Raw genomic sequence first — 27,956 nt, 5'->3', positions numbered from 1 at the left:
CATTTCTATATAAATTATTCCTCCTGTCTATTGTATGAAAGTATTTCTTAAATATCTGTCAGTTGACAAAATCCAAAGTAGTTGGAGAACTGTTATGGTAGTCTGTTGAAGGTGTAATAATTCTATAGTAAATTAAACACTTGAAAGTACCTTTATTTGGATAGACTGGATACTGTTCTTATGCTAAAGTGTGCAGTGGCATCTTGAGAAGACTAACTTAACTCAGTTGAACTTGAAATATACTTGTGTCCATGTGTAAAGTGAAGGAGTTATGCAGGGATTTAATGGTACATTGCACAATGTGGATATCTTGTTTATGTCACACTTCATAAACATTGCTTAATGTGTGCAAACTGTGTCCATAACTAAATATTTAACTTTATTAACCATGTAGGTAAATTGATGATAACTGCTTTGTGGCTAGATGAATTTTAGTAGAAAAACATTCCATATGAACAGGTCTCACAATAGGATAGTAAAGTAGAAAAACAATTACACAGAACAAAGACGGCGAGGAGTCCTGTGGCACCTTATAGACTAACACTATAAGGTGCCACAGGACTCCTCACCGCTCTTGCAGATTCAGACTAACACAGCTACCCCTCTGATGTAGAACAAAGAGAATTTTGCTTTTTTGGTACCAGCAAAAGATATAGGGGAGGGAAAACGTTAAACTGAAAAAAAATTGTTCATTTTCAACAATTTGGCTTTTTTCTTGCCCAAATAAGTTTTTCAATCAGTTCTAATTGACACTTTGAAATAGTTTTAGACTTTAAATATTATCCTTTAAAGAAGTCAGTGGTAAGCATAATTCCTGGTAAAGTGCATGGCTGCTCACAAAAAAAATCTTCCCCCTCCCAGCTTCTCTGGCAGGTGAGGCTGGCTGAGATGGTGTGGTAAGGGAATCTCTGGGGGAGGGGAAGGAGGAGGGGAGGCCATGTGGCAGGGAGCTGGGATCTGCTGTGGTGGGAGGCCAGGGCCTGTTCTGAGGGCAGGAAAGGGAGGTGTGGTGAGGGGGCAGGACTTGTTCTGGGGGGCGGAACAGGACTTGCTGCATGGCAGGCAAGGGTGGGGTCTGCTCCTGTGGCCAGGAACGGGACATACCGCATGGGACTGGTGTCTGCTCCAGCAACTGGGAACGTGTGTGTTAATCAATGGTGCCACAGTGGTACCCATCTGAACAAGAGCACATGACCTCAATATTGGTACACAAGACAAAACCCACTCCACTCATGGTTGGAAAATCTTAGTGGGAAAAATGGCAGTAACTATTTGCTAAATTCACATACAGCTTTGATATGAATACTAGTTTTTGGGAAATTACTGTTCATTGGAAAAAACAAACTTCATCAGGCTATAGTATCTTTTTTCAAAAGGTGCACACATTTGGCACACGGTTCTGCTGGTTTCACTGATTTAAAAATTCAGTGTAAGATTCTGCAGCTTTGTGGTACAGTAGCATCTCAATGTTTCTCAGTACAGAATGTGAAAAGTTACGTTAATTATCTTGAAAAGACAGTCACCATTATGTAGGATCTCTTATATTTAGAACTTGACAATTAAATAGTTAATATCTGAATTTATAGCACAGTAAATGCCTAATGCCATAACCTTACCTGACATTCTCCCTGTGGTAAAGTGCATGTAATGTGAAGTAATCATGCAACATACAATAGTGATAGCAGGACATACCCAGCCACAGCTGGTTTCATCTTTTAATATAACATTCACAATCCCATAGAGATTGCACATTCCATATTCACAAAAAGAGAAAATATTTTCAGTAACTTCAGCTTCATATGCATAGTTTGACAAATGTTGAGCTTTGTATAGACTACAAAGATCATATTAAGTGCACTTTCTTGAATTTTATTTACAATGTTTTATGGCACTAAGGTCTCCTATACTGCTGAAAAGTCATCAGCTGTATACATCCATTGAAAAACTTGAACTGTTTTATAACAAAACTATGCCCACTTGAAAGTACAGTTTTAAGAGAAGCTTAATGACTAAAAGGTTTAAAATGATCATGTAAAATACATCTCATTAATACAAAATGTAGGCACATCATGGGGGCCCATTCCTTCAGTCTTATGTAAGCAAACTCCCATTGCATGAAGATTTAGATATATGGGTGTTTCGATAAGACCAAATCCTAGTTCCACTAAAGTAAGTAGCCAAACTCCTTGAGACAATGGGGCTAGAATTTGGTCCTTACAATTTTCCATGGGTAAATACTATTTGCTTTTTGTTAGTGGTACTACTTCAGACAGTATATCCTGGGTATTAAGTGCTTAACAGAGTACTTAAAATTGAGGCTGTCAGTATGAGGTTTGCTTTGATAGGCTGAGCTGTTTCCTTAATACTCCACAGTTACAGCTTTAGTTCTGAGGTATTCATGAAGAGCTTCTTCACCTATGGAAGATCAAAATGTGAAGCAGTTATATCACCAGTTTAAAGAAATAAGAGCTTATGAATTTTGTATTTGTATATTCCAACAGCTTGTGGGCAAGGAATTAATGGAGTATATTTTAAATTCCCAGCTTTTATCCCATTCACTCTATTGAAGTAAATTAAACTTTTTTGAAGTTAAAAAAATCACTTTAGCAATAATACAATATATCATAAGCTGACTGCTGTCCATTATAGCACCAAAATACTATCTTATCCATTTCAGAAGTTTCCCTGGAGAGCTTTTCCTTTTACATATTCCTCCCCAAGACATTTTGGAGCTGCACTTTCCTAAGGTGCATTAAAATGGGATGACTTCCTGTGAATGTTCAGTATGTCAGAAGCAACCCTTCTTAACCACTTTGCAACTTAGTTTCCCAGAAGATAAGTCAAGACTCTTGTGTGCTTACCTCTGACTGAAATCTCACATTCTTGAGTTTTACCCAAAGGTGAATGTTTCTGGTAGGGATGTAAAATCCTGTTTAATTGGCCAACCAGTTAAACTGGTTCCTGCCCCACTAGTGCTTCTTACCGTAAAACCTCATCCCTAGTTTCTGGAAAGTTTGACCAAAATTGAACTAGCTAGCTTTAATGGAGAAATAATTGCTTTACAGAATGACATGAAAGAGTTCTAAGAAAACAACCTCTGTAATACAATTGTAAGGACGGATTATAGATATGTAACTTATCTGCAGGAGAGGGTCATTTCTTTCTTGCTCTGTAAGTACTTTCTATGAAAAACTTCCTGGTGTATTCAATATAAACTTGACCTGCTATATTAATATCAACATCTTACTTAAACATAGCCATTGAATACTAAGTGAGATACTAAATAAACCAAAGTTGGACTTATAAATCTGTATGTAGTTAGGCATGTGTTTTTTGAATTGTTGAGCACTTAACCACTCCCAGTGAAGTATTTTTGAAAAGCTTCTATCTCCTTTAAAAGTCTAAAACGAGTCCTCCCAACATTGAGGAGCCTGTGCTGGTGCTCCTAGTGCTCCAAAATATTCTAGTCTGAGCCCCCTTAGGCTCTGATGTGCTAAAGGAATGTGGTGAGTGTCTTTCTGCTTCTTATGGGCCATGTCAATGAGGAGTGGCCCCAACCCAAAAAAGGTTCCCCTCTCCTGGTCTAAAAGCTCAAGAAGTTGAGACTAATTAGGTCTAGAAAGCAGAAAGCTACATGTTGTGTATGGAATAGTTTGGGAGAAATAGCCCCATAGTATGTTGCCAAAAGTCAGTCTCAAAACAGTGAAAATGTCAGTGAGAGGGTTATGTCAAAAAGTGTCATATGTGGGTTAGGAGTATGAATTAAAACAAGTAAATGGAAACTGATACTGATTCAAAGGAGACTAGTGTGTAAACATATAGCTTTATTACCTATAAGCAGAGAGTAGGGATGTTAAATTGTGAATAATTGACTAATTGAATAGTCGATGCATTTTGCACTGACTATTCACTTAGTTGATAGGATGCCTCCACCTTTGAAGGTATGGCAACAGCCCCTAGGGCTATTGCTTCACTTCAAAGGCAAAAGCACTGCATGGAGCCCATGCAGCGCTGCTGCTTTGAAACATCACAGGGAACCCAGCATCAAGCTCATTGCAACATTTCAAAGCGGCAGCGCCCTGTGGAACCCAGGATCAGCTGGGGACTCCCCTGCTGGCCCCAGGCTCCGTGTGGTGCTGCCACGTTGAAATGCCAATGTCAGTGTCAGTCTCCATGTGGCTTTTCAAAGCAGCAGCACCACACAGCCCGAGATCAGCAGGGGAGTCCCCAGCTGATTCCGGGCTCCATATGGTGCTGCCACTTTGAAATGCGGCATGCAGCCTGGGGACACCCCAGCTGGTCCTGGGATGCACATGGTGTTTCAAAGTGACAGCGCCACATGGAGCCCGGGATCTGGACCCAGGCTTCCCGTGGCAGTGCTGCTTTGACGTATCCCCTCCTCTTTCCCCCCCACTTTGCTTCCTTTTACTGATAGAGGCTGCAGGGGGAAGTGACTAGTCAACGAGCCTGTCGATGATCCAATAAGCTTCACATCCCTAGTAGAGAGGGATTTTTACTGAAAGCTATGCAAGCAGATGAATGGTCCTGAAGGTTAATGGAATCCAAAAGTAAGCTTCAGCACGGGCTCGTCTACATTGGCCCCTTTTCCGGAAGGGGCATGTTAATTTCACAAGTCGTAATAGGGAAATCCGCGGGGGATTTAAATATCCCCCGCGGCATTTAAATAAAAATGTCCGCCACTTTTTTCCGGCTTTTAGAAAAGCCGGAAAAGAGCGTCTACACTGGCCTCGATCCTCCGGAAAAAGCGCCCTTTTCCGGAGGATCTTATTCCTACTTCAAAGTAGGAAAAAAGCGGCGGACATTTTTATTTAAATGCCGCGGGGGATATTTAAATCCCCCGCGGATTTCCCTATTACGACTTGTGAAATTAACATGCCCCTTCCGGAAAAGGGGCCAATGTAGACGTAGCCCACTAGTATGGGTCAGGTACAGAAAATTTAAGATCCTTGGATAACCGATTCTTAAGTCTTATTTCCTATCTAGTGATTTTTTTTAGTAATATTAATCCCAATATTTAGCTACCTTCTTAATCTTGTTATTGTGTGTCTAAGTTGCCAAATAAAATCTAGTTTGAAAATGTTAGGGCAGTTTCTAGCAGAGGACTGGAGGGAGACAGGATCCTGAGTGTATGTTCAGGTCTCAGAGACGACAGTCATCTTCCTTTAGTCACATCAAACAAGGACAAGTGAGAACCAAAAAACACTGACCAAAGAGAATTCCCTTGAAAGCTGTGATGCATTTGGAGTTGCCCAGTGATTACTCATTGCAGGAGGAATAACAGTAGTTTGAATTAAGAGTGTTAATTTGAACTATCTAGCCCGTGCCGCGTGTAGCCGCGGGCAGGTAGTTCGAGCTACCGGGCATTTAAAAATGGCAGCGCCCAAGAACATGCAAATGAATCCCGGGCTTCATTTGCAAGTTCGAATGACTACATTAGCCACCCTAGTTCAAACTAGGGTGGCTAGTGTAGCCATACCCTTAGTTCTTCTACTAACATAAACAATACTTTGGTTAAAGAAGGTTTTCTGATTACTTACTGTATGTCACCCATCACAGACTCCCAAAAGGAAGAATAGGTGTCCAAATTCAACTGAACTTGCTGGGTGAGCACAGTTTAAACAAAGGGAATACTGTTAGCCAGGGTTCAGTTGAAGAACAGGAGTACTGCATAACTCCACCCTGAGATAGGTAAAGGCATGAGGCCTGACACCTGAGAAGGTACAGTCAAACTAGTAAGGGAGCACAGATGCCATTAACCCTTTATCTGACAACAGTTGTTATGTCTTAATTTTTTCCTTGCTAATTTTTAAGAGTAAAACTTGATCAGGACTTTTATGGGCTTTTTTTTCTCCTCTGATACAAACTGGACAAGGCTATTTAAAAAAAAATGGTTTGAACCATCCATTTCATGTGGGGGGAAACACAAATTACTTACCTAAATCTTTTCCAAAGCCAGATTGTTTGAATCCACCAAATGGTGCTGCCACATCCGTTTTGTTATATGTGTTAATGAAAACTGTTCCTGCTTCTAGCTTTTCACTAACGTACAAAGCTTTGCTTAGGTCTTTTGTGAAAACTCCTGAAGCTAAGCCATATTCTGTGTTGTTTGCACGTTTTAACACTCCATCGACATCCCTATAATGATAATAATAATACAAAAAATATTTGGCTTCATTGCCAGTAAGTGAAACATATCAAAAGACCCTGAAGTAACAAACCACCTCCCTCTTGATATAGTGCAACAGCTTCTTCCCAAACCTTATTTCTTTCTAATCTTCTCTAGTTAGGTTTTTGAAAACATGACTACTAAGTATCAGTCTACTGTTGATCAGTCAGATATATGGACATTCACATTCTCATCTCTAATTTGTACAGTTTGTAAACTAAATTTCCGAATGCTTAAGGTTTATTACCAATACATTTCAAGCAAAATATTGTATTATACATATCATCTTTGTGCAGCTCCAGTGGAATTCAGGGAATGAAGAAATGCAAAAATGCGTGCAAAGCAGAGCTCTGCAGCATACCATAATTTTGGCCAAAATTAGCTCTAACTCCATTTTGTTGGGAAATACATTGTTAAAAACTCAAAGCCTTCCATGTAACAAATAAAGCTTCTCATGCCATTTTCACTGTGCTAGTTTCTATTTGCCCCTTATCCCCAAACAGCTTTAAATACCCTTAGTTGTTTACAAAAATTGAGTAAGTTTGATGATAGGTGCTGACTTTTATTTTTCTCTGGAGTGTGCCACCCTCATTATTTCCCAAAGCACTACCCCCACTCCACCACTTCCCCTAAGGCCTTGCCTTTGCTCCACCTCTTCCCATTCCTGCTCCTCCTCAAAAGCCCTGCCCCCAAAGGCACTCTGCCCCATACCCATCACTAGTCTTCACCCTTCCCCAAACCCTCCCTCAGCTGTCCAACAACTGTGGCTGGTGGATACTGAGCACCCAATATTTTTTTTCCCTGAGTGCTCCAACCTTAGAGCACCCACAGTGTTGGCGCTTAATGAGTTTCATTAAACAACTTTTTAACATGGCAGTTCATAGACGGAATTCTAGATCTCTAAGGCAGCAGCACAGTGTATATGCAGCAATGTGGTCTATGTCTGCACTGTGGTAGAAGGGAGTCTTGGTCTTTGCTACAGGAGCCTTTCATTGTAGTTAGGAAAGGTTCTGATGGGTTGGGACAAGGACAAAGCCCCCGTTAGAGCTTTTTTTCTGTTGCTGGAGTCTTTTTCTGTGACAGGGAAATGCTCCAGCAGTGGGGAAACAGTGGGACAGTACACTGCTAAAAACAGCAGTGCAGACAAGGAGACACAGCATGGGATGAGCAGAAAGCGATGTAGCGTGTGTAGTTGATTATATGCCCATGCTCTTTAAGATGTGGCTTTGCTTTCCTAACTATACCTCATAGCTTATGCTGCTATTTATATCAGTGCTAACTGGCTAAAATGTATGTATTCTACATGCCACTACATGTGATGGAGACATACTCTAGTAAACTGGTCCACAAATAAAAAACAGGCATTGCCTCACCCCTTACTGGAATGTACCCTCTTCTGGAAAAAAAAATACAGATGTAGTGAAATAGTACACCCCAATGTTACACCACGAATGGTTTATAACAAAGAAGGGTAACTGAGGCATCAGAATCTGCAAAACTGAGATACTGTAGGAAGAATGTAAGCTTTGTAATTTTGTTAGGACACTAGTTAACCATCTTTACTTTGCAAACAATGCCATTGGCTATTTAATCTAATGTAGAAAGATGGCATATCCAGCAATGTAGTTTCCCTTAAGACCCTGCTGTAGCTTTGGTTCTGTGGCAACTCAAAAGAGTAGTCTGTACTAGGGCTGTCAAGCAATTAAAAATTAATTATGATTAATTGCGTGATTAAAAATTAATTGTGATTAATCGTGCTGTAAAACAATATTAGAATACTATTTATTTAAATATTTTTGGATTTTTTTACATTTTCTAATATATTGATTTCGATTACAACACAGAATACAAAGTGTATAGTGCTCACTTTATTTTTTATTACAAAACATTTTCACTAAAAAAAGCTTCAGTTCACCTCACTGAAGTATTGTAGTGCAAATTCTATCGTGAAAGCTGAACTTAAATTCTTCTATATAATCAATATATTTGTGTCCTATTAAAAAAAAGTCCTTTTTTAGCTTAGCCCCAGTTACAAGCGGCACAGGGCTGGAAGGGGGTAGACTCTGTTGTGGGCAGTGCAGAGTTTGGGGAGGCTCAGCCCCCAACTGCAGGTGGCATGGGGCTCAGGGGAGGCCCCACAATGGGCACAGCAGAGTTCGGGAGGAGGGACTCAGCTCCAGAATCAGATGTGGGGGAAGGTCAGTCCTAGCCCCAGAAGGCAGAGAGGGTGGCTTGGGTGAGCCCTGTCGGAGAGGGAGGGATGGCTTGGGCAAGCCCCCACTCCAGGCTGTGTTATTTTAAAAAATATGGTCACCTGGGAGTAGGGTTGCCAGGTGTCCGGTATTCACCCGGACAGTCTGGTATTTTCGCCTCCTGTCTGGTAAAAAAATACCAGACACCTAAGATGTCCGGTATTTTCTGATTCTTTTCCCCCAGGCAGGAGGCGAAAATACCAGGCACCTGGCAACCCTACAAACACTCAGAGCCCGGCCTCCACCACCACCACCCCCGATCCTCCCAGCCCCCAAAGCCCATGCTTACCTGGTTCCACAAAGCTACTGTCACAAAATGGCTGCCAGCAAAAAGACCAAGGGGAAGCAATGACTCTCCTGGGTCTTAGTGCTCAATGCTCCCCGGTTCCTATCCCTGCACTCACTCTTAAAGGGGACATGCTGTTTTAATGCTGTTTTATTTTTTATTTATTTGTTTTTTGCATAATAAGTCTTGAAGTGCTTTTTTTTTCTTCTTTTGTTCAACAACTTTGGTCCCCCCCCCCCCCCCTTTTTTTTTTTCTTCAACAGAATTTTTTCCTGGTGTTTTTTTTTTTTTGTGTGTGTGTGTGTGAGGGGGCCGGGTGTTCAGTATATTTATTTCAATCATCTGGCAACCTTACCTGGGGAGAGGGAGAGGGGGACGGGTATCAGGGTCTTTGCTTCTTGTTTATTTCTCTGTTGGAATTGGGAGCTTGAGGGTTTTTTCCCCCCTTTCTCGCTGCTTCTTTTTTCCATGTGCCCTCTAGTGGCGGTTTGCCTTTCTGCGTCTTACCAGAGACAGATCAGCTAATGCTGGTTTGCTGCCCTCTGCGATTAACAATTTTTTAACGTTAATCGCAGCCGTTAACGTCTACTATTTATCAGCCCTAGTCTGTACTAAATGCTTTCTTCAGCACTTAGGTGTCCCTTAGAGGATTTATATCCGCAGTATGACTCAGCATGACCTAATGAGATTTGGCAGGATCACAGTACCAGGTACTATGGTTGCATTGCTTTACTTCAGTAGCAAAACTGATAAAGAAAATGCTATTATTTAAATTAGTTAGAACAGAACATACCCATTCTTAAACTTTGAAATTACCATAATAGGACCAAAGGATTCTTCCTGGGCAAGGTACATATGGTCTTCAACGTCTGTAAATACAGTGGGTTCCATGAAGAAACCTAAACAGAGGACACAGATAGAGCATCATTTGCAAGTAAAGTACCATTTAGTTTGTATTCTCACCTTCTCTACCTACATAGTAACACATTGTCTCTGTTTTCTTACTCAGCCTTAAGTGTTGTATAAGCCTAAGCAGCAGATGTAAATATCCACTCTAAAATTTCTTTAGCGACAGAAAACTCTGGTATTACAGAAACCTGGTGGGATGGGACGCATGATTGGAATGTTGATATGGAAGGGTACGGCTTGCTCAGGAAGGACAGACAGGGAAAAAAGGGAGGAGGGGTTGCCTTGTATATTAAAAATGTACACACTTGGACTGAAGTGGAGATGAATGTAGGAGATAGCTGTGTAGAGAGTCTCTGGGTTAAGCTAAAAGGGGTAAAAAACGAGGGTGATATCATGCTAGGAGTCTACTACAGGCCACCTAGCCAGGTGGAAGAGGTGGATGAGGCCTTTTTTAAACAATTAACAAAACTATCCAAAGCCCAAGATTTGGTGGTGATGGGGGACTTCAACTATCCAGACATATGTTGGGAAACTAACACAGCGGGGCACAGGCTATCCAATAAGTTTCTGGACTGCACTGGAGACAACTTTCTGTTTCAGAAGGTTGAAAAAGCTACTAGAGGAGAAGCTGTTCTGGATTTGGTTTTAACAAATAGGGAGGAACTAGTTGAGAACTTGAAAGTGGAAGACAGTATAGGGGACAGTGATCATGAAATAATAGAGTTCATGATCTTAAGGAAAGGTAGAAGGGAGACCAGCACAATTGAGGTAATGGATTTCAGGAAGGCAGATTTTGATAAGCTCAGAGAACTTGTAGGTAAGGTCCCATGGGAAGCAAGACTGAAGGGAAAAACAACTGAGGAGAGTTGGAAGTATTTCAAAGGGACGTTGTTAAGGGCCCAAAAGCAAACAATTCCGCTGTGTAGGAAAGATAGAAAATATGGCAAAAGACCAGCTTGGCTTAACAAGGAGATCTTGCATCATCTCAAAATAAAAAAGGAGTCATATAAAAAATGGAAACTAGGACAACTAACAAAGGATGAATATAGGCAAGCAACACGGGAATGCAGGGGCAAGATTAGAAAGGCAAAGGCACAAAATGAGATCAAACTAGCTACAGGCATAAAGGGAAACAAGAAGACCTTTTATAAATACATTAAAAGCAAGAGGAAGACCAAGGACACGGTAGGCCCACTGCTTAGTGAGGAGGGAGAAGCAGTAACAGGAAACTTGGAAATGGCAGAGATGCTCAATGACTTCTTTGTTTCGGTCTTCACCGAGAAGTCTGGAGGTGTGCCTAACGTAGTGAATACAAGCAGAGAGAGGGTAAGTTTAGAAGATAGGATACACAAAGAACAAGTTAAAAATCACTTAGGAAAGTTAGATGTCAGCAAGTCACCAGGTCCTGATGAAATGCATCCCAGGATACTCAAGGAGCTGATAGAGGAGGTATCTGAGCCTTTAGCTATGATTTTTGAAAAATCATGGCAGACAGGGGAGATTCCAGAAGACTGGAAAAGGGCAAATATTGTGCCCATCTATAAAAAGGGGAATAAGAACAACCCAGGAAACTACAGACCGGTCAGTTTAACGTCTGTCCCAGGGAAGATAATGGAGCAGGTAATCAAGGAAATCATAGGCAAACACTTGGAAGGTAATAAAGTGATAGGGAATAGCCAGCATGGGTTTGTGAAGAACAAGTCATGCCAAACTAATCTGATAGCTTTCTTTGATAGGATAACGAGCCTTGTGGATAAGGGAGAAGCGGTGGATGTCATATACCTAGACTTTAGTAAGGCATTTGATACGGTCTCGCACGATATTCTTATTGATAAACTAGGCAAATATAACTTAGATAGGGCCACGATAAGGTGGGTGCATAATTGGCTGGATAACCGTAGTCAGAGAGTGGTTGTTAACGGTTCTAAATCTTGCTGGAAAGGGATAACAAGTGGAGTTCCGCAAGGGTCTGTTTTGGGACCCGTACTGTTCAATATCTTCATCAATGATGTAGATATTGGGATAGAGAGTACGCTTATTAAGTTTGCAGATGATACCAAACTGGGTGGGGTTGCAACTTCTTTGGAGGATAGAGACATAATTCAAAATGACCTTAGCAAGTTAGAGAAATGGTCAGAGCTAAACAGGATGAGGTTTAATAAAGAGAAATGCAAAGTGCTCCACTTAGGAAGGAACAATCAGTTCCATACATACAAGATGGGAAGCGACTGTCTAGGAAGGAGCATGGCGGAAAGGGATCTAGGGGTCATAGTGGACCACAAGTTGAATATGAGTCAACAGTGTGACGCTGTTGCAAATAAAGCAAATATGATTCTAGGTTGTATCAACAGGTGTGTTGTAAGCAAAACTCGTGAAGTCATTCTGCCGCTCTACTCTGCACTAGTTAGGCCTCAGCTGGAGTACCGTGTCCAGTTCTGGGCGCCACATTTCAAGAAAGATGTGGAGAAATTGGAAAGGGTACAGAGAAGAGCGACAAGAATGATTAAAGGTTTAGAGAACATGACCTATGAAGCCAGGCTTCATGAACTGGGCTTGTTTAGTTTGGAAAAAAGAAGATTAAGGGGGGACATGATAGCGGTTTTCAAATATCTAAAAGGGTGTCACAAGGAGGAAGGAGAAAATTTGTTCCTCTTGGTTACGGAGGACAGGACAAGGAGTAATGGGCTTAAAGTGCAGCAGGGGAGGTTTAGATTGGACATTAGGAAAAAGTTCCTAACTGTCAGGGTGGTCAAATATTGGAATAAATTGCCAAGGGAGGTGGTGGAATCTCCCTCTCTGGAGATATTTAAGAACAGGTTAGATAGACATCTGTCAGGGATGGTGTAGACGGAGCTTGGTCCTGCATTGAGGGCGGGGGGCTGGACTCGATGACCTCTCGAAGTCCCTTCCAGTCCTATTATTCTATGATTCTATGAAAACCCAATATGTACAGACACATTCATGCCAGCAGTTCTTTCCTAAAGATATAGGCCAGGTGTACAGAAGAAAAGCTTTGTTGGTACAGCTATATCACCAAACCCTCCTAATCAAGACATAATTTATTCCGGCAAAGAAGTGCTTTTGCTGGAATAAGTTATATGAATCCCCTAAGGAAATAAGTTATACTAGCAAAAGCAATTTTAATTTGGCACAACTGTGTCCACATTAAGGCTTTTGCCAGTATAAAACTATTGCCAAAAATCACCAAAAAATTCCATCCCTCACTGATGTTACTAATATTAGCAAAAGTTACTAGTGTAGCTCTGACCTAAGCCTCAATTTAGTTTCTGGAGTATCAGTTGCACCACTTCTATTAATGCTGTATGGGAGCTATGCCATGAGAGCTGTATGTATCAAGTGAAGACTATTCCTGAGTCTCTCTATATGAAAGATATATTGTGCAACAGGCTGAGTTTCTCCTTACATGTAAATATCTTAAGAATTCTTCAGTATGAGCCATCTCTTTCTTCCATGTCTTTATGCCAAGTGATTTTCTCCAGGACAATGACACCCTACTTTATTTAGGTATACTTCATAGAGTCCTGTATATTGGTGGCAGCAGGAAAGATACCATGTAGCTGTCCTTCAGCTCATTTTGTATTGTATTTCCATGAATTTGTTCCTCTTTGTGCTATACAACAGAGGGAACCATGTAGGCTTTTATTTAAAAATGTAAAAATTCAAAACACTTCCAGGTAGTATTTTACCTGGTCTACATACTTGTCTTCCTCCATACACTAATGTTGCTCCTTCTTTTACTCCAATTTCACAATATTCCAGCAGCTTTTCCAGATGAGCCTTGTGATTCTGTGGACCATGATCTGTGGCTCTGTCGAGTGGGTCACCAATTTTCATCTTTTTTATTTCTTCTACCTACAGGTTACCCAATTAAAATGAAAAGTTACATTGTATCACACACTGGCTAATCTTTTTGAATTAAATAGTGAAAATGCTTACTTCAGTATTAAGATGCCCATGTTTAAGACCCCTTGAAGGGACCCAATTTTCAGGAGGAGTACTTAGCACTTTGACAAGCAGGCTATTTTATGGTATTTCAAGTTGAGTATGAATAATCAATCACTAGTCATTTTTTAAAATCTTGACCATTATTTTTAGTTATTCATTTTTAAGTTTCTTTTGCTACTGTGGCCAGCATTTAAAATGTCATTGTTTACTCAACTTCACATAGCATATTAAACAAGATACTGAAGTTATTCTCTTTCTACATAGTAAATAATAGAGTTCTCACACAGCACTGTTGAAATTTTAATGGCAAAAATTAGATATTTTTGCCTGATTCCCGCTATACTTCCAATGTTACCATATTTTTGCCAAATTCACAGTGGTTTTAAGTCTCATGAATACAAATTTGGCAATTTCTGGTTAAGCAAATGTACAGATATAGTTGCTAGGATAACGTCTCTTTATAAGTGTGTCACTTCTCACTGCATTTCTAGGCTAAGTGTCTCCTATTAGCACACCCTTTTTATTCTTTCATGATAGGAATGATTTCCCAACATCAGCAGCAATTGAAAGTTTAAATAACTTGCATAAAAATGTGTGAGTATAAAATGACTCGATCTTCATTTTACATTATTACTGCAAAATTTATTTTGAACACGAGCCCTTTAAATATCTTACCACTCTCCCAACAAATTCATCATGAATTGATTCTTCCACAAACAGTCTGCCAGCTGCAATACAGTTTTCTCCCTTGTTGAAGTATACTGCTCCCATCCCCTGTGTCAGAAGAAAACACTATTGATACTTGTCTTTATTTCCAACGTACGTACGTACGTGAGTGCGTGCGTGCGTGCGTATCGTATATATAGTAGCCCAGTGTCTGTGAGTCTGTAACGCTGAAATGCTGGCTGTTCCCTCTGGGGGACACTGTTGCCTGAAATGCTGGCTGTTCCTTCTGGGTGGCTCATGCTGCATGGGGAGTGCGGCGGCCCAGCTGAGCGGTGCAGAAGTCAGCCAAGTGTCACGGCAGGAGAAGACGACGGGAGGGGTGGTGACGTACATGGCCAGGGTGCAGGACCTGGCTGTGTACGTCACCATCCCGCCCCCCTCCGCCTCCCACCATGGCGTTCGGCTGACTTCTGCGCCACTCAGCCGGACCGCCACAGAGGAACCCAAATGGACGCTTGTTCCCCTGCAGAGGCCCAGCTGAGCGGTGCAGAAGTCAGCCGAGCACCACGGTGGGAGGGAAAGGGGGGCGGAGTGGTGACCATTTGGGCTCCGCGGTACCCCAAGTGAGAGGCAGAAGGGGGAGGAGAAGAGAAAGAGAGAGACAGAGAGAGGCAGGAGGCGGAGGAGAGCTGAGAGAGAGGGGGAGGCAGTAGGAGGAGGAGACAGAGAGAAAGAGAGAGATGGAGCGAGAGACTGGAGGCTCAGGAGAGAAGACCAGCATGGAAGAGAGACCTGAAAATCCCTTCTTATGATGGGCTAATTGGCTAGTATATATATAAAACTCTTCTTTAAAGGAGCAATATCAGCATAAAAATCATTAAAGAATTTTTCTTTACTAAATCCTATTCTTCTTACCTCTTCCTTTTCTAAATACACACGTGCATGAACATAGATGTCCCTGGATGCAGTGGATGCTCCTATTATTAACTAGTGACCATCAGCAGACTTTCAAATAAAATGGTTTTTCCCCCACAGGAAAATATATTTTAATGAAAAAACGTGTTTCCATTTTCTGACTGGCTCTAGCACCATTTCGGATGATCAAACCATAAAGAGATTTTCAAAATACAATTAGTTTTCACAGAGCACACTTCCTTTCTCTATCTCCTCCCCCATGTCACTCTTCCTGCACCATGAAAAATGGACTGGAAAGTCAGCTTCACTGTTTTGTATCTCATGCAACAGCACAATGCTCTTTCGGTTCAATGGGGCTCTATTTGTGTACTGGGGGACATTCACAATAATAGACCTAGCTGCAGGAATCAGGATTGAGGCCTAAACTCACTACATCAAGTAGCAGCTACGTCTTTTTCTAATGAGTGATGTAGTACAGATTGAACTTCTCTAGTCTGACACCCTCAGAACCTGACCAGTGCCAAACCAGAGAATTTGCCAGACCATGGGAGCTCAATATTGTCTAGCAGTATTACCAACACTTCCACTGCTTGCTGGACTCTTACAAGACATTTAAGGGAAATGAGAGCTAAATAACACAGAACTCTGAGAGCCAGGACTGGTGGCTGTAAACAACCTTTATGGGACGGCAGGAAACTTGGCCACACCCATGACGACTGAATAAACGGCTAACTAAAATCATGCTGGACCACAGATGTTGCCGGACTACAGCGTGCCGGACTAGAGAGGTTCAACCTGTATATGTTAGTGTTACATTGGAAACAGATCACTTCAATAAGAAAAAGGATCTTAAAATCTACTAATTTTCCTCTTTGAATATATTTTTGCAAATTTTGGAAGACAGAGGTTAAGGTTCAATGGGAAGTATACATCAGGAGTGTGTATGCTACTGAGTCATTAAGGATTACATGGCACTGGGGAACTGACTGAATCTCAACTTAATTTCCAGATTTTTTTTTTTTTTTTTTTTTTTTAGAATTTGGAGTGGGTTTTAAATGTCAATGTTTTGCCAAATTATTTTTTGTGGAGTTAATATGACTTCATGGAAGTACACTTTTCACCTTTACTCTTTTTCAATTGTTTTTTGAGAACATCTGCCTTTTGAATAAGCCCCTCCCCCCAAGTTTATACTGTGTTGGCATAGAGTCTAGAGAAAGAGAGCCCTACTTCAAAACAACGTGTGGCTATCCTCCTCCATGTTTTAGAAAGCCCTAAGGAGGAGGGCTCCTTAATAAGTTGCACAAAAAAGGCTTTGAACATGTTTGTTTTTTTACTATGAAGTAACCTTACCATTCTCACAGCTTTGTCGAGTTCACAGTCCTCAAAAATGATCAATGGGGATTTACCACCAAGTTCAAGGGACACTTTCTTCAGATTGCTGACTGCACAGCTATGAAACATTGTAAATAATTATGTAAAAATTGACATTCAGACATTTTCTAGCAATGAAATTATTTTCTTTAAGGTCAACTTGTGAAAACATATAGCATATATCTTTGTTTTCAGACAGCTGGACTAAATAGCAAGTTATATTTCCACTATTTAATATAGAAAAATAATTAAATTCCCATCCACAGTCTGCAAGTCATTTTAATATTATATGCAAGGTGTAATTTGTATATCACTGTAGTAAACATTGATTAATCTACATTATAGAAAAAGATTTAAAATATCTTCTGAATATAATGAATACAATACCTCTTCATGATTTGTTTACCAATAAGAGTTGAACCAGTGAATCCAAGTTTGCGAATATCTGGGTGTTCAGACAAGTGCTGTCCAACTAAACCACCTGAGTCATAGTAGGATATGCAAATCAACAAATTAAAAATGTACATGTAAATCTTAACATTCTAATAGTTCAGTAGGTCTATCAGGTTAAACAGCATCTAATTTAAGTATCCTTACTTATGTTACTATTAACATCTCAGATTAATAGAATTAAAACCACCATGGTACAAATCTCTCCCTTCACCAAATCCCTCCCTTGAGAACTTCATCTCTGATACTTGCACTGCTGGCAGAATTACTCAGTTTATATTTTAAACAGATGAAATACATATTGTTTCATATTTCAGCCCCATAGTAATCTCAGGACTTGTCTTTACTAGGAAATCTTACATTTAACATGATTGTGAGGAGGTGAATTAGTTGATGTAATGTTAAATTGTTTCCACTGACCAATCTGCCATAGTTAGCTAAATAAATTGCTCAAAATCATGTAGAAATAATATTTCCTTCTTGACAACAAGCCTTTAAGAATAAGAGAAATACTATCATCAATAGCATTAGGTTTCTCTATGATAAATAGTTCTTTGAAGATTTTTGTATTTTTTGTCTGAATCTGGAATGTATAGATGAGGGGTAAATACCCTTGGCTAGCACCATATAATTCCCTATTCAGTTCAGAGAATACATGTGCAGTGACATGTTAGGTTTGTAGTGTGGACAAAGATCCACTAAGAAAGAAGAGAAGACCCCTTAGCACACTTTTCACCTCACAGGTCTGTAGAGGTGAAAAGCTAGATCACCAAGAACTTTAGCTCACCTCAGTCCTTTATTTAACTCTTCTCAACCATATAGTTCACACCATGCTAGGTTTTATACAGAAAAATAATTACATCAATGCTTTACCTGAGCCAGGCAGAATATTTATAACACCTTTAGGAAATCCTGCTTTAGCTGAGAGCTCTGCAAACTTTAAGGCAGTCAATGGAGTGACCTAAGCATGTACACAATAGTCATATTAGATCTGCTATTTTAGTTACATATAGTCTGAAATATTTAATGTACTTAATATATTTTAGCTTGTTGCAATATGAATCTTACATTAGTTCATATTTTTCTTGACAAAGTGGACAAAATGACATTTCCTTTAGGGATGTCAATGTATAGTCGACTATACAATTAACTGATAAGCCTAGCTAGGCTTATTGGTTAATTGTGTTGACTACATGCATTTCTCCCCGCCCCCTTTGCTGCGTCTGTATCAGAGGCAGCAAGGGAGGCAAACAGGAACCAGTGCTGGGGGGAAGCTGGCTTAAAAGGCAGCCTAACAGAGGCAGTGGAGGAGGGGGTGCAGGGGAGGCTGCCATGAAGCAGCCTCTGTCCGCAGTGAGCCTCTGTCTGCAGTGAGCTGCTGTTCACAACTATTCAATTACCCAACATCTAACATCCCTAATTCCCTTATGAGGAATGCATTCTGTTCACGACCCAGACTAATTATATTCTGATTTACATATGCATCTCACTGTACAACCTCCTCTCCCCCTCTGCCGTAATTATTACACCATACAACAAAGACAGATAGACAAACAGAAAGTTATGATGTACTCTAATTTGAGGGTGCTAAGAGTTCTAATGAAGATTACAAGTGCCTTAAATCAGGATGGGAATAGCTACTGCTTCACATCTTCTTTACAACATGCAACAGATCAGCCAATGGATGGAGTCAATGGAAGCTTTGCCTTAGTGGGGACTGGAGGATAACACCCACAATCTGCATTTTCTCTGTGCTGATTTTACCTGGGCTGGTTTGAGAACTAATGTGTTGCCTGCAGCCAAGCATGCTGCGCTCTTCCATGCAAGCATCATCAGCGGGTAATTCCAGGGGATAACAATTGCACAGACACTTAAGATTGGGAAAAACACGAAAAAAGTTACATTTTTGTTACAGATTTTGAAAGGATTTTCTATTTGTCAAGGTTAAAACTAGTCTGTGGTCATTAAGAAGATGATAAAAGCCTTACCCTATGGGTTCCTTCTTGGTGAATGTTAGGTTATGATTCGGGCGTGCATGGCTAATTGGGATTGTAGAACCCTAAAAGAAAGTCAATGGATTTTAAAATCTGTATCTTTAGAAAGGAAAATTAAAATGTACCAATTACCGAATCATGCTTGTATCAGAAAAATCACTGCCATCATGGAAGACATCACAGCCAGATTTTTTTTCTGTTAATGGAATGCCAGAAAGAAAAAATGCTGGAATACTGCTACTGTATAATCTTCTACCAAGGACAGGAGCTGCATCTTTCCTATGACACTCCATATTCTCAACCAGCTTATCTGGCATCCCAAGTCAAACTGTAAATCTCTGTTTACCAGTAGGAAGCATAATGTGCTCCTATCATATTTCCAGGAAGACTCTTTCTTGGTAAAATTCTAATTCTGTCACCCACAATTTTGAATGCCTCATTTCCCTGTGTTAAAGTTGTTCTTCTGGGCTGTACAAGCAAAAGACAATCCCAGAAAAGAATAAGAACACTGAAGCATGGTAATTCATTTCTGATTGTACATAAGTACTGACAAATATTAGCTTGCCTGAATTTTGTCACACCATCCAGCAAAGTATCTGAATGTTTGCACTGACATTCCAACATGGGTCTTCAAAGCTAAGGTGTAGACAGCTCCTGAGTCAATGGCCTCAATTGTTGCTAATTCCTCTTGGTGTTCTTCCATCAGGTCTGCCAGTCTTTTAATTAAAACACAACAAATGAGAATCCAAAAATAACAACACTGGAAAATGACACCTCCAACTATATCTAACTTACAAAGCATGGCAACTCAGGCAAAACTTCTACTGATTTCAGGACTGGAACTGTTATCTATTTATTAACGTAAGTAAGGGCCATTAACTCAATAAAGTTAATGAGAGTTTTTTCCTTGACTTAAAAAGGCACTGGATGCATACGTGATGAGTTTCTAATGTGACAGGGAGTGCCTTCCCCAACCTCTGCTTCAGGCCCCATCCCCACTACACTCTTTCACTCCTGTTCCACGTCTTCCTGCCTTATTCTGCCCACTCCCTCAAGCGCACCCCATTCCTGCTCCTCCTCACCTTCCCACTGCCTCCTGCACACCACAGAACTGCTGACTGTGGCAGGTTGGAAGTGTGCTGGGGGAAGAAATGTTGATCAGAGGGGCAACTGGTGGGCAGGTGTTGTTGGGGAGGATAGAATGGGACCGACAGGGAAACTGCTGGTAGGCACTGAGCAGCACCCATAGTCAGTGCCTATGATTAGATGAGACATTTATCTGTGAAATCTTCAGGTTGTCATTGTTTATGGTTTGGTAAATGAAATAATTATTGGAGCATTTGTACCCATCTTTTCTCATATCCTCTCAAGAACCAACCACAAAATATCTGACCCATAAGTTAGACACAGTAACATAAAAACAAAAATTCAAACTACCACAAGTGCTATGCAGGATAGTTCAATGGTTAGGGCACAAGGCTAAAGGCACGTTTATAGTAAAAGCCAGGGCTGGATTACCCAATAGGCAGACTAAGCACATGCTTAGGGCATCAGCAAATCAGGGGCACCAAAAAAAATAATGAGATTTTACGGTATAGTATTGTTTTTATTTTGAATTATATATGAGGGGACACCATAATGTTTTCAGTGCTTAGGGCCTCTAAAGGTCTTAATCTGGCCCTGGTAAAAGCACTACTATAGCAGAACATCAGCTATGCCACTACAGCACAAACACTTGATACAGCAACAAAAGGGTTTTTTCCATTGCCATAGTAAATCCACCTCTTTGAGAGGTGTAGTTAGGTTGCCAAAAGAATTCTTCCATCAACCTGTGTACACGGGAGGTTAGGCCAATCTTTGTTGCACGTAGCATGACATTTTTCACAGCCCTGAGTAATGTAACTAGGACAATTTAATCTTTAGGTATAGACCAGAATGTAGGGTTTCAGACATCTCGGTTTAAATCCCTGCTCTACCACAGACTTCAAGTGTGATCTTTGGCAAGACACATAGACCAATTTTCAAAAGCATATTGGCACCTAAAGGCTGTGTCTCGACTACATGCCTCTTTCGGCAGAGGCATGTAGATTAGACAGATCAGCAAAGGTAAATGAAGCTGCGATTTAAATGATCGCGGCTTCATTTACATTTACATGGCTGCCGCGCTGAGCCGACAAACAGCTAATCAGCTGTTTGTTGGCTCGCCGCTAGTCTGGACGTTCCACCTGTCGACATCAAAGCCCTTTGTCAGCAGCCCCATTATTCCTCATGGAATGAGGTTTACCGGGGCTGCCGACAAAAGGCTTTGATGTCGACAGGTGGAACGTCCAGACTAGCGGCGAGCCGACAAACAGCTGATCAGCTGTTTGTCGGCTCAGCGCGGCAGCCATGTAAATGTAAATGAAGCCGCGATCATTTAAATCGCGGCTTCATTTACCTTTGCTGAACAAACAAATCTACATGCCTCTGCCGACAGAGGCATGTAGTTTAGACGTACCCAAAGAGTCAATAGGTGCCTGATGGGATTTTCAAAAGAGCCTCCTACAATGGTGGAAATATGGAAAATAGTGCTTCCCTTCTGCTCAGGGAAATTGAGATGACAAATATTTACAGATTGTGAAGTGCTCAGATTTTACAGTAATAAGTAATAATACACAGGACTCGCCGAACCGCAGCGAGCCCCGCTCGCCAGCCGTGCTGTCCAGCGATCTGCACATGAGCAGATCGTTCTGCGCATGCGAAGATCACCCAAACCCGGCTCTTCCGGGTTACAATCTACTCGCCATGGGCGAACAGATTGTATTATTTGTCGAGCCCTGATAATACAGGTACCTAAAATAGACAAATAGTTGATCTATGCAGGTGGATCCATGTGTTTGTGAGGAGACCTGGTAACTTCTTGATCATTTTGCACATTCAGGGTCTTAATTAGACCTTTATTTATAACGTAAGCCACATATCTAATTTGTTAAAGCCATTAAAGTTGTTTCCAACCTGTATATTCTTACTTATATACACAGTAATGTTCTTGTATGTTTGTAAGGGAGCTGAGAAGTGCATATGAAAAGACAAGCTACATACATAGTCTATTTTTTCAATATAAAATTTAAGCTAATTTAAAATATTTGTATAGATGTGACAAATATGGGGGTACTTTTTTAAAAGTTAAAGCTATATCTTGGCCTGCCACTGGCCATAGCACTTTCCCTACCATATAATGGAATGTATCATTTTTCACCTAAAGAAAGAGGCTCTTCCTAATAGATACTTAACAGCTTACACTTCACAGATGTTACTAGGCAAAGCCACAGCTAGTAATCTTAATGGCTTGTGGCAGGGTGGACTCTAGATCCTGAAGCTTCCTGCTGGATGCCTTGTGGCCCTGCCACACTCTACCTCAGAAAAGGGCCACGAGGTGTTCAGCAAGTCCTTCAAGTTCACTAGAGTGGCTGTGTGGGAAGCAACCAATCAGGGCCCAGCAGGCTGGTATAAGAAGAGCTGCAGGGGCAGATTGTGATTAGTTCCTTGCTAGAGCAGGAGGAGAGTGGATGGTGCTCCAGGCTGGCTGCTGGTACTCCACTAAACAAGCCCTGAGGGAAAGGTGAAGAAGGTGCTGGCACCACAGAAAGGTGGGACAAGTAACTGTAGAAGCAACACAGTTTATTTAAAGGGATATGGCAGATAGCTGCTCTCCATAGGCTTCCTGGGCTGGGACCAGGAGTAGAAGGTAGGAAAGACCCATCATAAATAAGTAGAGTGTGTGTGCAGTAGGAATATAAAGGGTTAGCTGCTCTCCATAGGCTTCCTGGGCTGGGACCAGGAGTAGAAGGTAGGAAAGACCCATCATAAATAAGTAGAGAGTGTGTGCAGTAGGAATATAAAGGGTTAACTGGTTAACAGATTACCTGGTAAGCATTTGCTCTACTAGCATGGTTACCAGGATAACAGGTTACACCCAGTGGGGGACTGCTCCAGTCCCCCACCCCACAGCGTGGTGGCTCAGTCTGGACAGAGTAGCCCTCGCCCATGGTACAGCAGGCTCAGCCCAGCCTGGCCAGAGCATTCCCCACCGGCAGTGCAGCAAACTCAGCTGAAGCAGCCCATGGTGTGGTGGGCGCAGACAAGCTGGAGCAGCCCCCTGCCATGGAATTACAGTTAACCAGTTAAACTTACTGTTTAACCAGTTAACTTTTTAACCAGGATTTTATATCCCTAGTGTGCAGGGACTCACACACAGCCAGGGGGAGCTTATAAGAGAGGAGTGTACCCCATTACACAACTCTAGCCTGCTCTCCTGGCTAAGCAACACCCAAAAAAACTTGTTTAAACAGGCTGGATCAGACCAAGGTCTGATCTACCCTTAAAAATATTGTCAATCTGGCTATGTCGTTCTGACCTGTGCAAATTTCATGCTCTGGGCATCATAATTAGAACTACTGCCAAAGCTCCATTGTAGACACAGACAGATAGATGGAAGAATTTTTCCACTGACCTATCTACCTACACTGATGGAAAAACTGCTTCTGTGATGTAGGAAGCATCTATGCTATGGCACTACAGGCAACTGTAGTGTGGCTACATCCTCAGTTTTCTTCTGTACTTGCAACTTAAGAAGAAAGCCTATAGCTATATGAAGCATAAAATTAGATCAGATGTCATAGATATGTTGTCTGTTTATTGTTTTTAATTCCTCTTTCTCTAATTGTTTGTTCCAACTGCAGAGTAAAAATACTCTGTATTAAGAAGGTCAGTTTCATAGAACACAGATTCCTGAAAGGAAGAAACACAGGTGTCCAAAATGCAGAGCTGCAGGATGATAAACAGCTGGTTTGCAGAAAGCTACGTGCCTGGATTCCAGTCTAAAGTGGAGAAATTCCAAGATTCTATCCTAAAACAGGTAAGGGGAAAAGACCCCAAGACCTGAAGTGAATGCACCCGGAGATATCTAAACTGCAATGTGAGCCCAAGCTTAATGGGACTCAAGTCAACTGGCCTGAGTTAAGAAACTTTGGGCTTGAGTGTCTATGTTAAATTTATACTCTATATTAAGACTTTTCTAACCTGTGTTCAAACCGAGGGCTCTGGCATCCCCTATGCACAGACCTGGGTCAAAGTAACCATATCCCAGAGCTCCTAGCATCCTTCCTCTCCACCCCCAAAATGTCACCACTCTATTCCAAAGACAAGGAAAGTCCATCAGATTCAGAGTTTTCAGAGGAAATAAAATAAAGTTAAGAAACCTAAGCAAATACAGCAATAACCCTTACATACCTGTACATTAATATACCTCTTTCCCTTGCATTCATTCTTGCCCATTCACCATTTTCAAATGCATCTTTTGCTGCAGCTACTGCCTTGTCAACATCAGCCACGGAAGCATAAGATACCTTGGCTATTATCTGTCACAAGACAGCTAAGTATTAGCTGACAGTGTTGCATACAATGCTTCTTTTTTTCTTTTTTGTAATTGAATATATACAAACATTTAATATTGTCATGGCTACCTATTATACCTAGCTCAACCAGGTTCAGAAAAGCTCAGACACCACTGATGGTGGAATTCAGAGTAGTGTGTGAACTGTCAGAATTCTGGATCTCTCTATCCACAAACTCTTCTAATAGCAGAGATCACTCTCATGCCTTTTTTTATTTATTCAACTATCACATGAACTTACTGATGTGATGCTGTGGAAGTGGAAAAGCTTAATGTCTGGTATGGCAATAGAATGCCTAAAAATTCTAGAATATCATCTGGATATGGCTTCTTCAGAATGGTATATTTGTTACATGTATCATCATAGACGGGTAGTTGTCCTTGAGATGCGTAAAGATAATACTAAACAGGTGTGGCTGTACTTGAATCTAGCCTCTTTAACAGCAGTACAACTAGCTCCACTGACTTCAGTGGAATTCAGTTACTCCTGATTTACAGTGGCATATATGAGATCAGAATTCTGGCTGTTATTTATAACTTTGCAGTTAACAGTCAGCCAAGATTTGGTACTTCTTGAAATACATATTATTTTCATACTGAGGAGTCATTTTTAAATGTGATTTAAAAGAACACTTTCAGGTTCAATTTGGCCTAAACTGTGAGATTTGTAAAAATAAGCTTTTACAAAACTTCTGATCAACAGAGATGTGTCCATGAAACTTTAAAAAAAAAAAAGTAGAAACACTTTTTAAAAGAACAAATCATCACCTCCCTATTCTGTCTAAATAACCAAATAGTGCAACACTAAGAATGAGAACCTGCTAGTGAAACTGACTTGAAATAGATTATAAAGTGAAATTAATCATCCCAATTTCCACTGTGTGGCCTAAGATGCAAAAAGTGAATAAAAACATAAAAACTAAAAAGTAAATTAGATTTCAAAAATGTCATAATCTTTTAGTCATCTTGAAATGTTAATAATTTCATGTTTTGATTACAAAATAGTAAACAATTTTAATGTACCACCTGATTTTCATCTTCGCAATATCCTGTTAATATTTTAGATTATCCAGATATGTAATATTCAAAATAAGTGAATATTTATCATATGCAAAATTTACTTACTGATCCATCTGTCGGGTTTATAGTGTCATACGTTTTTCCATCTTCAGCATTCATAAATTGTCCATTTATAAAACACTGGTAAGGCATCTTCACAGTCATATTGTTAACATTTTTTGAAATCTAACAGTGAAAGAAACCCAACATTACTCAGTGTTGCCATTTCTCCTGACTGTTGTTGTTTTTCTTAAAGTGCCATCTCCTGGAGTTAAGTGCTGGCAGCTCCTCTCAGCTGGGCAGCTGTACTGCCCCAGCTGCATCTCCTGTTTGGGACTATACATCCCGCTGGGGATAATACAGCAGCACAGCTGGGAGAAGCTGTTGGCATGTGGCTCTGGCTCCTGGGAGCAGCAACACCACACTCCTCTCCTTTGGTCACAGCATCTCCTTGAAGTAGAGCCCTGTGGATCAGCAGCTACCAATTTCTATCTGCAGATATCTGCATCTGCAGGTAGACATTTGTATCTGTGCAGAGCTACACTCATGTCTATGGAGAAAGCTTCAAAATGTGACCTCAATGCATCCTAAAGACTCAAAAAGCAGAAGGGAAACAAAACACTTTATATTACTATTGTTACATTAATTTTATGATTTTTTTGATGAGCCCAATTCATGACTTCTGAACATTTGGGACTGGCAATACTATACCTGCAACATGCAAAACTACATAACTAATATCATTTGTAACTTTAACATACATAACTACATTTCAGACAAAGTACCAGGATGCATATAGCTATCAGTATTCATCACTAAAGCAAAACTAATAGAAATTGTACTTTCTCTAAGAAGGGCATAAACTATGTGACAGATTAATTAATTTTTATAGTATTACTAGTGGATACTCAGGATAAAATCACCATTAGCATCTCCATACTGTAAGTTATTTAAGTAGGTGTGTGACTAAGTATGTTTGTAATCCAACTGACATCAATGGGCCTACTTATGGGTGACTCTGAGGGCATGTCTACACAGCAGGGCTAAAACGGAAATAAGCTACGCAACTTGAGCTATGTCAATTGCATAGCTTAAGTTGAAATAGTTTGACTTTTGGCACAGCCTACACAGCAGGAAGTCTGAGGTAGAGCACTCTTTCTCCGTCTTCCCTTACTCCTCTTCTATTGAGGGTTACAAGAGTTGGAGTAAGAAGTCCTCTAGCTTGCAATTATTTCAACATTATGTCGAAATAACTGCTTGTAGTGTAGATGCAGACTTTGTTATTTTGGAATATATTGTCAGTTATTCCAAAATAACACTGCTGTATAGACATAGCCTAAGAACTCCTTTATGACAATTAGCAAAGGGCTCACCCAACACACTGTTGGCAGAATATCTAGCCAAGAAGGGACATGCAAGGTATTATATGAAAACTGGTGACAAGCTAGTCATGAATATTGCTGTGTGATGTATGTACAAGTTGTGCATAAAGTGTGCTGGAAATAAGTTCTTATAATATGTTTTAGAGGCAGCTAATAAACAAGCATTCCCTAAGCAAAGGGATATAGATTTAATTGTTTGCATGTTTAGTTTTACTGAATACCGTTTCACTACTGTTATGTTGAAGTAAACTCTGGGTTTTCAGCTAAATTAACAGGCAGGTTGTTTCAGCCAAATCATAAGCAAAATGGAACAGAAGATTTTTGTGCCTTTAAATCCAATCTCATTTGATTGACAACAATGGAAATTTTTCCACTAACTACAACATTATTGGATCAATCCTTTAGAGAGGAGTGATCACAAACATATGGATCTGAATGTATTCCTGGGACTGCATTATCTTAAGTCCTGGTGCTTTCCGGAGGATGCACATCTGTATGCTTACCCTGTCTCTCTATTTCCCCCCTTTTTAACAGTATTCCGTTAAAAAGAAATGATATTCCCTGAAACAGGGGAACCTTGAATATTGGAGCTTAAGGTGTGACTGGTCACACTTGGGGTGTAATTTTTAATGTGATGCCATTTAATTTAAGTTACACATCCCCTTGTTTTTGTATCGTGAGAGTGAGACAGATGAAATTGTAATTATGTGCTATGTCTTTTTTCTTTACAGTGTTGCCAACATGCATAATTTGGTCATGAGTCTCCTGATAATTACTGTTTTCCTTAAAGCCCCAGCTCCTGGAATCAAGTGAGATGAGGTGATTTCCACCTTTTTTCTTAAAGGAAAAGGTAAGTTTCTAGCCCTTGTAGCTGCAGAAGGCAAATAAAGAACACCAAATCTACTATTTTTACATGATCTCAAGATTTTAAAGTCAATCTCATGATTTTTAGTGAGCCTGACTCATGATTTTTGAACTTTTGGGGTTGGCAATACTGTCTCGAAGAAGCACGGTGCAAGAGGAGGGGTGAGGCTGAGAGCTGTAAACCACTTGTGCACCTCCCAAATCCTGGGAAGCCTTCAGAG

At 40.6% G+C, this 27,956-nt stretch overlaps 1 protein-coding gene across 2 annotated transcripts in view; it reads right to left on the bottom strand.

Moving 5' to 3' along the window:
* Nucleotides 1–1,679: 1,679 nt before the first annotated feature.
* Nucleotides 1,680–27,956, bottom strand: part of ALDH1L2 (aldehyde dehydrogenase 1 family member L2) — a 67,454-nt gene continuing 41,177 nt past the window's right edge. The window contains exons 11-23 of one of the 2 annotated variants that reach the window (XM_075938571.2): nt 25,556–25,675; nt 24,268–24,395; nt 19,562–19,712; nt 18,991–19,061; nt 18,767–18,872; nt 17,876–17,963; nt 16,940–17,033; nt 16,532–16,631; nt 14,276–14,374; nt 13,342–13,507; nt 9,519–9,624; nt 5,957–6,156; nt 1,680–2,415 (exon numbers count right to left, since the gene is read on the bottom strand). In XM_075938571.2, coding sequence (XP_075794686.2) covers nt 2,360–2,415; nt 5,957–6,156; nt 9,519–9,624; nt 13,342–13,507; nt 14,276–14,374; nt 16,532–16,631; nt 16,940–17,033; nt 17,876–17,963; nt 18,767–18,872; nt 18,991–19,061; nt 19,562–19,712; nt 24,268–24,395; nt 25,556–25,675 — 1,485 coding nt within the window. In that variant the 3' untranslated portion in view covers nt 1,680–2,359. The remainder of the gene's footprint in view (nt 2,416–5,956; nt 6,157–9,518; nt 9,625–13,341; nt 13,508–14,275; nt 14,375–16,531; nt 16,632–16,939; nt 17,034–17,875; nt 17,964–18,766; nt 18,873–18,990; nt 19,062–19,561; nt 19,713–24,267; nt 24,396–25,555; nt 25,676–27,956) is intronic. The other variant, XM_075938579.2, reaches the window with a different exon arrangement.

The sequence above is a fragment of the Pelodiscus sinensis genome, chromosome 1, assembly GCF_052426305.1.
Source record: "Pelodiscus sinensis isolate ZL-2025 chromosome 1, ASM5242630v1, whole genome shotgun sequence".
NCBI lineage: Eukaryota > Metazoa > Chordata > Testudines > Trionychidae > Pelodiscus > Pelodiscus sinensis.
Note: the sequence above shows the minus strand (reverse complement) of the source record. Positions and strands in the feature narration are given on the sequence as shown.